Below are 13,556 nucleotides of genomic sequence, written 5' to 3'. Positions count from 1 at the left end.
GAAGAACTAAAGAGCCTCTTGATGAAAGTGAAAGAGGAGAGTGAAAAAGTTGGCTTAAAACTCAAACATTCAGAAATCAAAGATCATGGCATCTGGTCTAATCACTTCATGGCAAATAGATGGGTAAACAATGGAAACAGTGGCAGACTTTATTTTTGGGGGCTCCAAAATCACTGCAGATGGTGACTGCAGCCATGAAATTAAAAGACGCTTGCCCCTTGGAAGAAAAACTATAACCAACCTAGACATCATATTAAAAAGCAGAGACATTACTTTGCTGACAAAGGTCTGTCTTTGTCAAGTCAAGGCTATGGTTTTTCCAGTAGTCATGTATGGATGTGAGAGTTTGACTATAAAGAAAGCTGAGCACTGAAGAATTGACGCTTTTGAACTGTGGTGTTGGAGAAGACTCTTGAGAGTCCCTTGGACTGCAAGGAGATCAAACCAGTCAGTCCTAAAGGAAATCAGTCCTGAATATTCATTGGAAGGACTAATGTTGCAACTGAAGTTCCGATATCTGGCCACCTAATGAGAAGAGCCAACTCACTAGAAAAGACCCTGATGCTCGGAAAGATTGAAGGTGGGAGGAGAAGGGGACAACAGAGGATGAGATAGTTGGATGGCATCACCGACTCAATGGACCTGACCTGCTCAGGGAGTTGGTGACGGACAGAGAGGCCTGGCGTGCTGCAGTCCATGGCGTCGCAAAGAGTTGGACATGACTGAGCGACTGAACTGAACTGAGTACCTGCCCCAGGACATTTCCTGAGGGCAGCTGTCATTAAAACAAACCCACGGTTTTATGAATTTAGGTCCTGTGAGCATTCGTTAATTAAGTTCTAGTTACAGTAAATGTCCACAAAGCGGGAGCACTTTTTCTCAGTCTTTTTATCCTGAGGCCACACTCAGTCATGTCCAACTCTTTGCGACCTCAAGGACTGCAGCACACCAGGCTTCTTCGTCCTTCACCATCTCTCAGAGCTTTCTCAAACTCAGGTCCATTGAATCAGTGATGCCATCCAGCCATCTCATCCTCTGTCAACCCCTTCTCCTTCTGCCCTCAATCCTTCCCAGCATCAGGGTCTTTTCCTGCAAGTCAGTTCTTCGCATCAGGTGGCCAAAGTATTGGAGCTTCAGCTTCAGCATCAGTCCTTCCAATGAATATTCAGGACTGATTTCCTTTAGGACTGACTGGTTTGATCTCCTTGCAGTCCAAGGGACTCTCAAGAGTCTTCTCCAACACCACAGTTCAGAAGCGTCAATTCTTTGGTGCTCAGCTTTCTTTATAGTCCAACTCTCACATCCATACATGACCACTGGAAAAACCATAGCTTTGACTAGACAGACCTTTGTCAGCAAAGTAATGTCTCTGCTTTTTAATATGCTGTCTATGTTGGTCATAGCTTTTCTTCCAAGGAGCAAGCGTCTTTTACGTTCATGGCTGCAGTCACCATCTGCAGTGATTTTGGAGCCCAAGAAAATAAAGTCTGCCACTGTTTCCATTGTTTCCCCACCTGTTTGCCATGAAGTGATGAGACCAGATGCCATGATCTTAGTTTTCTGAATGTTGAGCTTTAAGCAGCAACACAGAAAATGCGCCGAGGCTGCAGCACTTTCTCAGCCACCTTTGTTTCCTGCAGCAGCCAGAGCCGTAGGGAGAGCTGGCTTCCTGGGCTGAATTGGAATGGACTGTGCCTGAGCAAACATGAAAGGCTATGAGTCTACCTGCCTGTTCCCCCTAAAGCAGCACACAGATGCCCCGTCCAGACCAGTGTGTTCGGGCTCCACAGTACACTCCTGCGGGTGCTGAGATGCTGGGAGGCTCCCCTCTCAGGAGGGAAGCTTCAGCTGGGATCCCCAGCACAGGAGAGATGCAGAGCGGCTGAATTTTGTCTTGAAATTCCTCGAGGCCTTGATGCCACACTGGCCTCTTGTCCCAGCCAGACCTGGCACAGTGTAGACCCTCCCAAGGAGTTCCGTCCGGGGCACCGAGCCCGGCTGTGTTGACCCCACCTTTGTTGAGCAGTGGAACCCAAGCCTGCCAGGGATGGGCCAGCACCCCTAGTCTGGGAGGTTGGAGAGGATCAAGTAAGCACTGCTTTTCTTTCCTTTCCTTTAACACCTTGCTGATGCTCCTGTGAAGTATAGTGGATTTGCCGTATTGTGATGGCTGTCGGCGTACAGCCCCCGGGTTGGGGTGTTAGGTTACCTACGGGCCAGCTCTTCTGTTCTTTCGGACTTTTGCCTTAGAACATCTAGCAGATGGTGTGCATCAGGTCGTTGTGTATTGTTAATCTCAGAGACACTTTTCTGTGAATACCAAGCTGGAATATAGGAGATAAGTTTTGTGGATTATCTCTTAGAGATACAGAATCCCTGTATATGTCCAAGGAAGGAAGTAAGGAAGGGGATAATCATTGTGGATTATTTGTTACAGATACGGAGTTTTTTGTCAATTTACATACGGACCTCCTGATTCATTCCATTCTTTCACTTTGGTTTCTTGTTTTTACCGAAACCATTTGTTTGACTTTGATTTCTTAGACTCTCTTTCTGCATTATACATTTGCTGCCTTGTACGTCTGTTTTTTGTTTAACCTGGAGAATTCCTCATACGTCACGTTCCGCCTCTGCATGACTGACTTTGCTTAGTGTATGAGCCCATCCCTGCGGCCACCAGCGTCATAATTCTGTAACTTCAGGGGCGGTTGTACAGGAATGAGAAATAGCCTGCCGTATCTAAGTGGCACGTCCTGTTTAAGCTCTGATCTCCTGTTGCAGGTTGCTGGTTGAGTGTCCTGGCGATTGGAAGCGGCGCTGCAGTGTTCCTTGCTGCGTGTGCCTTTGCTGTATGGTTTTCTCAGGATACAGGCCCCGGTGTGGGAACGTCCGATTCTAGGCTTAGCTGATCATGACAGGTTTTTTTTTCAGTCATTTGAGGCCTCTCCATTATACTGGCTGCTGACAGTGTATATTGCTACCAACTTAGGGGGATTCCTTTCTTCTTCAGGCGGCTTCTTCCAGCAGCATTTATTGTTTTCAGAATTGGGAAGATGGTCATTGTGCCGGATGGGATGTGATTTCCCATTGGCCTTTTGACTAACATTTCCTGTGTCACTTAGGGATGCTTACCATCTTACCCGTGGTGGACGTTCAAATTGTTTTTCCTTTTCTTTTTAAAGTGGTTGCGGACGATTTACCTTTGGCAGTTGGCTTCCTGGAGTCGGCTGTGTTTGGGATTCACTTCTCCGATACGTCCCCAGGACGTTTCCTGAGAGCAGCTGTCATTAACCCAAACCCAGGGGTGAATTGAGGTCCTGTTAGCACAGGGATTAAGCTGTAGCTCCGAAAATGTCCACAAGGCGGCAGCGCTTTCTGTTCACCCACCTTGGTTTCCTGGGGCCACCACACCGGGAGGGAAAGTTCGCTTTTTGGTTGGTGAATTACAGTGGATTGTGCCTGAGAAAATACTAAAGCGTTTAAGTCCTAAAGCATCACACAGACACCCCGTCCACACTGATCTCTTAGGGGCTCACAGTACATTCTTGTGGGTGCTTAGAACTTAGGCTGCGCGCTTAGGAAGAGGGCTTGAGGTGGGCAAGGAAAAGTGCTGCCGCCTTGTGGAAATATTCGGGAACTACAGCTTAATCCATGGCGATCACAGGATTTTAATTCATAGGACCTGGGTCTGGGTTAATGACAGCTGCCCTTGGGAAATGTCGGGGCGCAGGTATTGGAGTAAGTTCCAAACACAGCTGACTTGCATTAGTGTTGTTGTTATTCAGTCGCTCAGTCCTGTCGACTCTTTGTGACCCCATGGACTGCAGCACGCCAGGCTTCCCTGTCCTTCACCAACTCCCAGAGCTTAAACTCTTGTCCATCAAGTCAGTGATGCTATCCAACCATCTCAATCTCTGTCGTCCCCTTCTCCTCCCACCTTCAATCTTTCCCAGCATCAGGGTCTTTTCTAGTGAGTTGGCTCTTCTCACCAGATAGCCAGATATTGGAACTTCAGTTTCAACATTAGTCTTTCCAATGAATATTTAGGACTGATTTCCTTTAGGATGGACTGGTTGGATCTCCTTGCAGCCCAAGGGACTCTCAAGAGTCTTCTCCAACACCACAGTTCAAAAGCATCAATTCTTCTGCACTCAGCCTTCTTTATGGTCCAACTCTCACATCGACACATGACTACTGGAAAAACCATAGCTTTGACTAGACCTTTGTTGGCAAAGTAATATTTCTGCTTTTTAATATGCTGTTTAGATTTGGCATAGCTTTTCTTCCAAGGAGCAGCAAGTGTCTTTTAATTTCATGGCTGCAGTCATCATCTGCAGTGATTTTGGAGCCCCCCAAAATAAAGTCTGATACTGTTTCCACTGTTTCCCCATCTATTTGCCATGAAGTGATGGGACAGAATGCCTTGATCTTCGTCTTCTGAATGCTGAGTTTTAAGCCAGCTTTTTCACTCTCCTCTTTAGTGAAAGAGGCTGTTTAGTTCGTGTTCAACTTTTGCCATTAGGGTGATACCATCTGCATATCTGAGGTTCTTGATATTTCTCCTGGCAATTTTGATTCCAGCTTGTGCTTCATTCAGTCCAGCATTTCACGTGACTTACTTGGCATATAAGTTAAATAAGCAGGGTGACAATATACAGCCTTGATGTACTCCTTTCCCTATTTGGAACCAGTCCATTGTTCCATGTCTGATTGTAACCGTTGCTTCTTGACCTGCATATGGATTTCTCAGGAGGCAGGTAAGGTGGTATTCCCATGTCTTTCAGATTTTTCTACAGTTTGTTGTGATCCACATAGTCCAAGGCTTTGGCATAGTCAACGAAGCAGATGTTTCTCTGGAATTTTCCTCCTTTTTCTGTTATCCAGCAATTATTGGCAATTTGATCTCTGGTTCCTCTGCCTTTTCTAAATCCAGCTTGAATATCTGAATGTTCTACAGTCACGTACTATTGAAGCCTGGCTTGGAAAATTTTGAGCATTACTCTGCTAATACGTGAAATGAGTGCAGTTGTGCAGTTGTTTAAGAATTCTTTGGCATTGCCCTTCTTTGGGATCGGAATGAAAACTGACTTTTTCTAGTCCTCTGGCCACTCCTGAGTTTTCCAAATTTGCTGACATATTGAGTGCAGCACTTTAACAGCATCATCTTTTAGTACTTGAAATAGCTCAGTTGGAATTCCATCACCTCCACTAGTTTTGTTTGTAGTTATGCTTCCTAAGGCCCACTTGACTTTACATTCCAGGATGTCTGTCTCTAGGTGAGTGTCCACACCATTGTGGTTATCCGGGTCATTAAGACCTTTTTTGTACAGTTCTTCTGTGTATTCTCGCCATGTCTTCTTAATATCTCCTGCTTGTTAGGTCCTTGCCACTTCTGTCCTTTATTGTGCCCATCGTTGTATGAAATGTTCCCTTGGTATCTCTAATTGTCTTGAAGAGATCTCTAGTCTTTTCCATTCTGTTTTTTATTTCTTGGCATCATTCACTGAAAAAGGCTTTCTCATCTCTCCTTGCCATTCTCTGGAACTCTGCATTCAGTTGGGTATGTTTCTTTTTCTCCTTTGCGTTTCCTGTCTCTCTTTTATCAGCTATTTGTAAGGCCTTCTCAGACAACCACTTTTCCTTCTTGCGTTTCTTTTTCTTTGGGATGGTTTTGCTCGCCACTTCCTGTACAGTGTTACGAACCTCTGTCCATAGTTCTTCAGGTACTCTGTCTACAAGGTCTAATCCCTTGCATCTGTTCATCACCTCCACTGTGTAATCATAAGGGGTTTGATTTAGGTCATATGTGAATGGTCTAATGGTTTTCCATACTTTCTTCAATTTAAGTCTGAAATTTGCGATAAGTAGTTCATGATCTGAGCCAGTCAGCTCCTGGTCTTGGTTTTGCTGACTGTATAGAGCTTCTCCATCTTCAGCTGCAAAGAATATAATCAGTCTGATTGCAGGAGTGGCCATCTGGTGATGTCCATGTGTAGAGTCATCTTTTGTTTTCTTGGAAGAGGGTGTTTGTTGTGACCAGTGCATTCTCTTGGCAAAACTGTTAGCCTTTGCCCTGCTTCATTCTGTACTCCAAGGCCAAACTTCCTGGTTAATCCAGGTATTTCTTGACTTCCTACTTTTGCATTCCAGTCCCCTGTGATGAAAAGGACATGTGTTTTTTTTTGTTTGTTTGTTTGTTTGGTGTTTTAGCTCCAGAAGATCTTATAGGTCCTCATAGAATGTTTCAACTTCAGCTTCTTCAGCATTAGTGATAGACTTGGATTACTGTGATGTTGAATGGTTTGCCTTGGAAACAAACAGAGATCATTCTGTAGTTTTTGAGACTGCACCCAAATACTGCATTTCAGACTCTTTTGTTGATTATGAGGGCTATTCCATTTCTTCTAAGGGATTCTTGCCCACAGTAGTAGATATAATGGTCATGTGAATAAATTTACCCATTTCCATCCATTTTAGTTCACTGATTCCTAAAATGTGGATGTTCACTCTTGTTATCTCCTGTTTGACCACTTGCAATTTATCTTGATTCATGGACCTAACGTTTCCAGAGTCCTAGGCGGTATTGTTCTTTACAGATTTGGACTTTTCTTTCACCACCAGACACGTCCACAACTCTGCATCCTTTCTGCTTTGGCTCAGCCTCTTCATTCTCTCTGGAGCTGTTTATCTGCTCTTCTCCAGTAGTATATTAGACATCTACTGACCTGAGGGGGTCATCTTTCAATGTCATATTTTTTTTTGCCTTTTCATACTGTTCATGGGTTTCTCAAGGCAAGAAGGAATGCTGAAGTGGTTTGCCATTCCCTTCCCCAGTGGACCACGTTTTGTCAGAACTCTCCACCATGGCCCGTCTGTCTAGGAGGCCCTGCCCGGCATGCGTCATAGTTTCGTTAATTACATAAAGCTGTGATCCATGTGATCATTTGGTTCTTGTTCTGTGATTGTGCTTTTCATTCTGTTTGCTCTCTGATGTACTTACTGCCATATTGTTCATTGTTTTCTGCTGACTGTTTCGTAGTTCCTCTGTTTCTTTCCAGCTTTCTTGCTCTCTCCCTTTGCAGTTTGATGCATGTCTAGTGGGCTTCCCTGGTAGCTCAGCTGGTAAAGCATCTGCCTGCGATGCAGGAGAGTACGCTTCGCTTCCTTTTGTTGTGTTGTGTATGTACTGTGGGTTTTTACTTTGTGGTTACCATGAAGCTTACATAGAACAACTTTTAACAGTCTGTTTTAAGTGATAAGAACTTAGGTTTAGGAATATTCTAAATTTCCAACTTTTTAACCCCAGCCCTGTCATCTGTGTACCCCTTAAGTATAGTATTTGTACTACTTTTGTCTTTTAACCTTCATACTAATTTTACGTCTTAGTCCACTACCTTTACTATATATTTGCCTTCACCTGTGATTCGTACCTTCATATGTTTTCTTAGGGCTTGCCGGGTGGCTCAGACGATACAGAATCCACCTGCAGTACAGGAGGCCCGGGTTTGATCCCTGGGTCACGAAGATCCCATGGAGAAGGGAATGGCAGCCCACTCCAGTGTTCTTGTCTGGAAAATCCCATGGACAGAGAAGCCCTTAACACGTCTTTTATTTTTTCAGTATAACGAAGTCCCTTTAATGTTTTTTACAAGGCTGGTTTGGTGGTGAACTCCTTTAGCCTTCACTTGTCTGGAAAGCTCTTTATGCTTCCATTAGACATGGTAGCTTTGCCAGTAGAGTATTCTTGGTGGTTTGTTTCCGTCAGCTGGATTCAATATATCATGCCACTCCCTTCTGGCCTGGAACATCTCTTAAAAATCTGGTGGTTGTCTTGTCCCCTTGCAGGTAACAATTTTTTTGTATTGGTAGGTTCTCTCCTTGGCTTTAACTTTTGACATTTTATTTATAATGTGTCTTGCTGTGGGTCTTTTTGGTTTGACCTCATTTAGAACTCTCTGGACTCCCCATATCTGTATGTCTGTTTTCTGCCCCAGGTTAGCAAAGTTTTTGGCCATTACTCCTTCAGATAAGTTTTCTGTTCCTCTCTTTTTCTAGGACTCCTGTAATGTGAATGTGAGTCTGCATGATGTTGTCCCATAAATCCCTTAAGCAGTATATAGTTTTTTTTCTAGTTTTTTTTTTTTTTCTACTTTGATTGGATAAGTTCATCTGCCCTGGTTTTGAGATCATTGATCCTAAAAGCTCCCTTCTGGGAGATACTGGCACTCTGGAGTAAGGTAGAGGGGTGAAGATGATACTGCTCATACAAGAAAAAGGAAAGGTGATTCCCTCCAGCTTTAGCAAGGCAAAAGGCGAGAGGGAAGGTGGTGCCAGCAGCCTCCATCCTTCGGTATTCCAACAAGACCTTGCCCCTCAGGCCAGTGCTTTAAAGTTAGCAAACGAACCTCTCACATGAAGAATGGGTGCTTTTCAAGGGGCTGCTTCTGACCTTGACTCCGGGGCAGGTGAGCCTCACACTGCCTCCCCCGTGAGCTCTTCAGGAAGCCCCGTAAGTTTTCACAGCCCCCATGGGTTTCTTGCCTTTCCATCGTGTTCGTGGGGTTCTTGAGGCAAGAAGCCTGGCGTGCTGGAGTTCATGGGTCACAGAGTCAGACGCAGCTTAGTGGCTGAGCAGCAGTGGCCCTCGGGGGCGGGAGCCCAGTTGGTCTTCAAATCCAGGTGTTTGCGGGGCTTATCTCGCAGACGCTGGTCTTAAAAGTTGAGGTACCTGAACGGGCAGTACTTTGCTCCTTGGGGAGAAGCTCCCGGTTTGAGTTCCCTGCAGGCTGGGAGCTGCTATGTCTGGGGTGGGGTTTATGGCCAGAGTGTGTCTCAGCCTTTCCCGGCTGCTTCGGTGCGATTTCCCTCTCACTGCCTGATGAGAAGGGTCTTCCACCTGGTAGATTTTGTCCACGTGAAATTGTTTTGTATACTGTCGTGGAGTGTGTCCATGGGAGACGGTGAATTCAGGATCTACGTTGCTGTTTGGAACCAGAACCATGTGTTTTTTCTAATAATGCTGAACAGGATTACTATTTGCTGACCTAGAAACACACCACTGAAACCATGAACTCACACTGTTTTTTTAATTATATAGGAGTTTACACAAGGAATAGAAACTTTCGACTGTATAAATCATCAAAACTAGGAAAGTATGTGGCTTTGGAAGTTGCTGAAGATAACAGATTTTTTCCTATACAATCGAAGAATATTTCGAAAGAAAACCAATACTTCCTGTCTTCTTTGGTCAGCAATGTCAGGTACGCAGGACCAGAATTAAACCATTGTGTGTTCAAGAATATTAAGCAGTGAATGGCATTGTGAATTACTAAAATGTGAACTGTATAAAGTTTTTATATTTGAGTAAAAGAAAGTTCTTAAAATTCTAGGTTAACTGTTCTTTTTTGCCTATTAACTAGAAAATAGTAAAAGTTACTTTTAACTATTTTTCTCTTTATGTCCTTTTATATGTGATATATTTTCCAGGTTTTCTAAAATGATTATTCTATTGAAAATAAAAACTACTTATGCATTTGGAAATGTAATTACTGTTAAGATAAAGTTTTCTTTTTATATATGCACATACAGAAATATAATTTACATAGATCCTTCACTTGAAACATATTTCTTGGGATCATTATATGATTATGTCACCTCTCTTGTCTACTCAACATTATATCATAAATATTTGTCAAATTAATAACTGACCAATAAATAATCAATAATTTTTCTGTAGAATTTTCTCCCTTTGCTTTTGTTCCTCTTTTTTTCTTCCTGTTATCCAGACTTTTAAAATTAACAAAAAATTCAGAGGCTTCTGTAGCTTCAGCATTTCTCAGGTCTTCTGACTGACTCTGCAGTTGAGGAAAATACTATAAATGGTCACCAAACTAGTCTTTTTGTAGGGGTTGGATTGGTGTTTTTGTAGGCAAATGTGGCATAAACATCCTAGCACAATGAGCTGTTGAACAAAGGATTTTATTATGAGACTGAAATTGTGTCCTTTCAGTAGTCAGATCTCTCTAATTCTAGTATTACTTTCTGTTGTACACATTTTCTTCTTCAGGTTCTCAGATGCTTTACGAATTCTGACATGTGACATACCTCAAAGTAAACAGCGAGTTCAGTGTTTCAGTCGTACCGCTACTTCAGGTAAGTTTAAGAAAACAATATGCTGTGAAAATTTAAGGACGCAAAATCTATTTTCAAAATCTTAAATCTTATATATTTATATGTACTGTTCTTTCAGAACAACTGCATTTCTCTCCAAAATGGAAAGTGTGAAAAAGATGTATTTTAAAGCTTACTAATTTTCATTTTATAGTGTTTTGGGGGAAAAATATGAAAATAATGTAGGTTGTCTAAAATAAGCACATATTAAAATGAAAAAACTTAAAGATCTCTTCACTCCTGTGTCCACAGAGGGGCCACCGCTGTTGGCAGGTTCCTGTTTAGCCCAGTAGAGCTGCCCTGCATTTCCAGCACTAAAGAGCCTCTGCATTCTTAATGGCCATATAGTTTTTCATGAAATCTATATGTTCTTCATTCCTTTACTGAAGAAAACATCTTTTTCTAAGATATAAACTCTCCAGTGAATATTTTAATACACACACTTTTTAGGCTATCATTCTAAGAATGAGACTGAAAATTTTAATATACAACAAAATTGGATTGGTTACATACTGTAAAATACTCTGTAGACATTTTAGATTTATAAAGCCTATATAGTATGAAAAATGCCCATTTAAGATGTTGAGATAAGGCTCTAACATTATATGAGGTATGATCACGTTTATTTTAAAAATATGGATAACATTTTCTTATGTTTACTGTCTAACAGTTTTTTCTAGACATTGATTTGAAGTTTATTTCTCTCATTTCTGCTTTAATATATTTTCCAAAATTTCTCTAATTATGTATACTATTATGTATACTATTTTTGTAAGTGAAATTGGGCTTTAAGAAAAGTAGATTACTCTGTCTTTAAATAAGATTTTAAATAATTTTCCTTAGAGTTGTAGATAGAAGACATAAGATGTTAGTGCTCTGCAGCTACACGACCCTGGAGAATGCGCCTGTGATGAGTGAGTTTATCACTGGTTACCTTGGTGGAGACTGCACACCATAGGAAACAGGCATCTCTCAGAAAAAGGGTGTTAGAAAGGACTTCTTATTGGATCCAGGCTTGAGTTAGATGCTTCTGAGGAGTCTCCAAGGAAGAGTGGGCTGTTTTTTGAGTTGGGCACTGTCAGTGACAGTTTTATGATTTAAATATCTTGATAAATCTTATCTAGAAAGAAGGCTGACTACGGGGGAGACTAAAGCCACAGCTGGTAAAGGAGCAGCTACTGAGACAAAATAGGCTGGCGTTTGGTCCTTTTTATGGTTTGGTCTTCATTCTTGTGGCCACAGAGTGACCTTATATGCTGCTGAAGTTCTGTGAAGCAGTTTATGATTAATGGGAGAACACCAGGGCTGAGCTCCAAGTCCCCAGCCAGCTTGTGGCCACACTGCGGTCTCAGTGACAGTATTAATACAAGGCCAGCTTCCAAGTGTAAGGGGCTGTTTTTCTCTTTATCAGAATGAAGCAACTGAAGTGATTCTAAATGCTTTTTATGAAAACTAGCTGCAATTTGATTTGAGAGGTTTGCATTTTACCTGCTTCCTTGTGAGAATACACGACTGATTAAAAGACAAACTGCAGAGAGGCAAGAAAACTAAAAAGTGGCAGGAGGCGGCTGCAGAACACAGTTGTACTGAACAACTTAAAATTTAACTCATCTTTTAGCTGTTATGATTTATAATTATTTTTTCTGTTGCAGCAGAAACCATTGAAGGTTTTCAGTGTTCACCTTACCCTGAAATTGATCAATTTGTTCTCTCACTGGTGAATAAAAATGGCATTAAAGGAGGTAAAGATAACTTTATTCTTTATTAACTGTTATATGATAGAGTAATAGTACCTTTAGAAACATTATTTGTGGTTCAGGAATTCGGCGGTGGAACTACTTTTTCCCAGAAGAATTGTTGGTTTATGACATTTGTAAATACCGCTGGTGTGAAAACATTGGAAGAGCCCACAGGAGTAATAATATCATGTAAGTAATATTGCTTGTTAATGAGTTCTGTGTATTTACCCAGTATTATATTTTAAGTGTTTATAATTTAAGATGAAAATGTAAAACTGATTTTATTATAATAGATTTAGTTGTAACTCATACAATTTATATTTTATTTGGCTTGTGCTTTTTAATATTTAATTGTGAATATCTTAATTATTACTTTGCCTCAGCACATATCATTTTTATTTGTACTTTATTTGGTAAAATAACCCCTTAAATAGTGAAATCTTGAGGAACTACAGCAGAATTGAGTGGGGCTAGAAAGAAATGAGAGCCAGTAGCCATTAGCCTTTGACACCTACGGAGTCTAAATCAAACATGAGCAAATTTGGGCAAGAAGGAAACTACTCTGCTAGGGTTTAAGAATTAGAGTTAAAGGTTATGTTAACATGTTCAAGACAAAGAATAGTCCAGAAGAGAACCAGTATTTATTGAATGCTTGCTGTATATGCAAGGCCTTGTTTTGGACTTGTCTTTTGCCCCTGGTAAAATCAGAGGAAATAAAGGATGAAGTAAGACCAGAAGTAGAATTTTATATCATATAAGGAAATATTCAGATAGGGATAAAATAAAAACCAGTCATTATCATTTATGATGTTAGCAGAATTTCTATGTTTTAGTATCTAACATCTGGAGGAAATGGCAACCCACTCCAGTATTCTTACTTGGGAAATCCTATGGACAGAGGAGCATGGTGGGTTACAGTCCATGGGATTGCAAGAGTTAAGACACAACTTAGCAACTAAACCACCACCAACCAATACCTAATATCAAAGCTCAGACTTCAATATATAAAGCTTTTACAGCACATGGGCCAGGCGTGAGAAAATGATCATGAAACTTTAGTTAAAAAGCTGGAAAACATCTTAGATATTATGATTCAGTGCTATAATGTATACATAGATTAATTCAGTTTTTAAAAAAAACTTCAAAAACTCAGTGCACAAATCTGTAGCAAAGACCACCTGTAGTCCCAGAACTATGGTTGTGATTTTGGTGTATCTTCCTAGTCTTTTTTTCTGTTCATGAATGTTTGCCAGAAAGTCATTTCATATAATGATTATTTAACTTTGAGATTCTCGGGTTGCTATTTCTTTCTGAAGAATTACAGGTTGTATTATTATCCAGTGTATTCCTTTTAAGTGTGAAATACATCGTGTGTGTGTGTGTGTGTATATATATATATATATATATGCATATACTTGCCATATCTACCACTTTTAACCTCAGAAGTATCCTGTGGGCCCAGGTACAGTTTCTTTAGAGATAATAGCTGTTGTCCTGAATTTTGTGGCAATCTTTCCGTCTTTATGGTTTTTTCCATATTTGCTTGCATCTCCAGACATTTCATTTTACATTTTTTAATCTTATGGTAAATTGGTCCTTTGACTTGCTTTTTGGTCAACATTATATTCATGAGGTTTGTGCATACTG

General features: G+C 41.2%; 1 protein-coding gene across 7 annotated transcripts in view; it reads left to right on the top strand.

Moving 5' to 3' along the window:
* PRIMPOL (primase and DNA directed polymerase) overlaps positions 1 to 13,556 on the top strand; it is a 50,621-nt gene that overhangs the window by 31,369 nt on the left and 5,696 nt on the right. For 6 of the 7 annotated variants that reach the window (XM_055567422.1, XM_055567417.1, XM_055567418.1 and 3 more), the window contains 4 exons: positions 9,098 to 9,260; positions 10,067 to 10,152; positions 11,823 to 11,912; positions 11,990 to 12,098. In XM_055567422.1, the coding sequence (XP_055423397.1) occupies positions 9,098 to 9,260; positions 10,067 to 10,152; positions 11,823 to 11,912; positions 11,990 to 12,098 (448 nt within the window). The remainder of the gene's footprint in view (positions 1 to 9,097; positions 9,261 to 10,066; positions 10,153 to 11,822; positions 11,913 to 11,989; positions 12,099 to 13,556) is intronic. The other variant, XM_055567420.1, reaches the window with a different exon arrangement.

This window comes from Bubalus kerabau, chromosome 2, assembly GCF_029407905.1.
Source record: "Bubalus kerabau isolate K-KA32 ecotype Philippines breed swamp buffalo chromosome 2, PCC_UOA_SB_1v2, whole genome shotgun sequence".
Classification (NCBI taxonomy): domain Eukaryota; kingdom Metazoa; phylum Chordata; class Mammalia; order Artiodactyla; family Bovidae; genus Bubalus; species Bubalus kerabau.
This window is presented reverse-complemented; position numbering and strand designations above follow the sequence as displayed.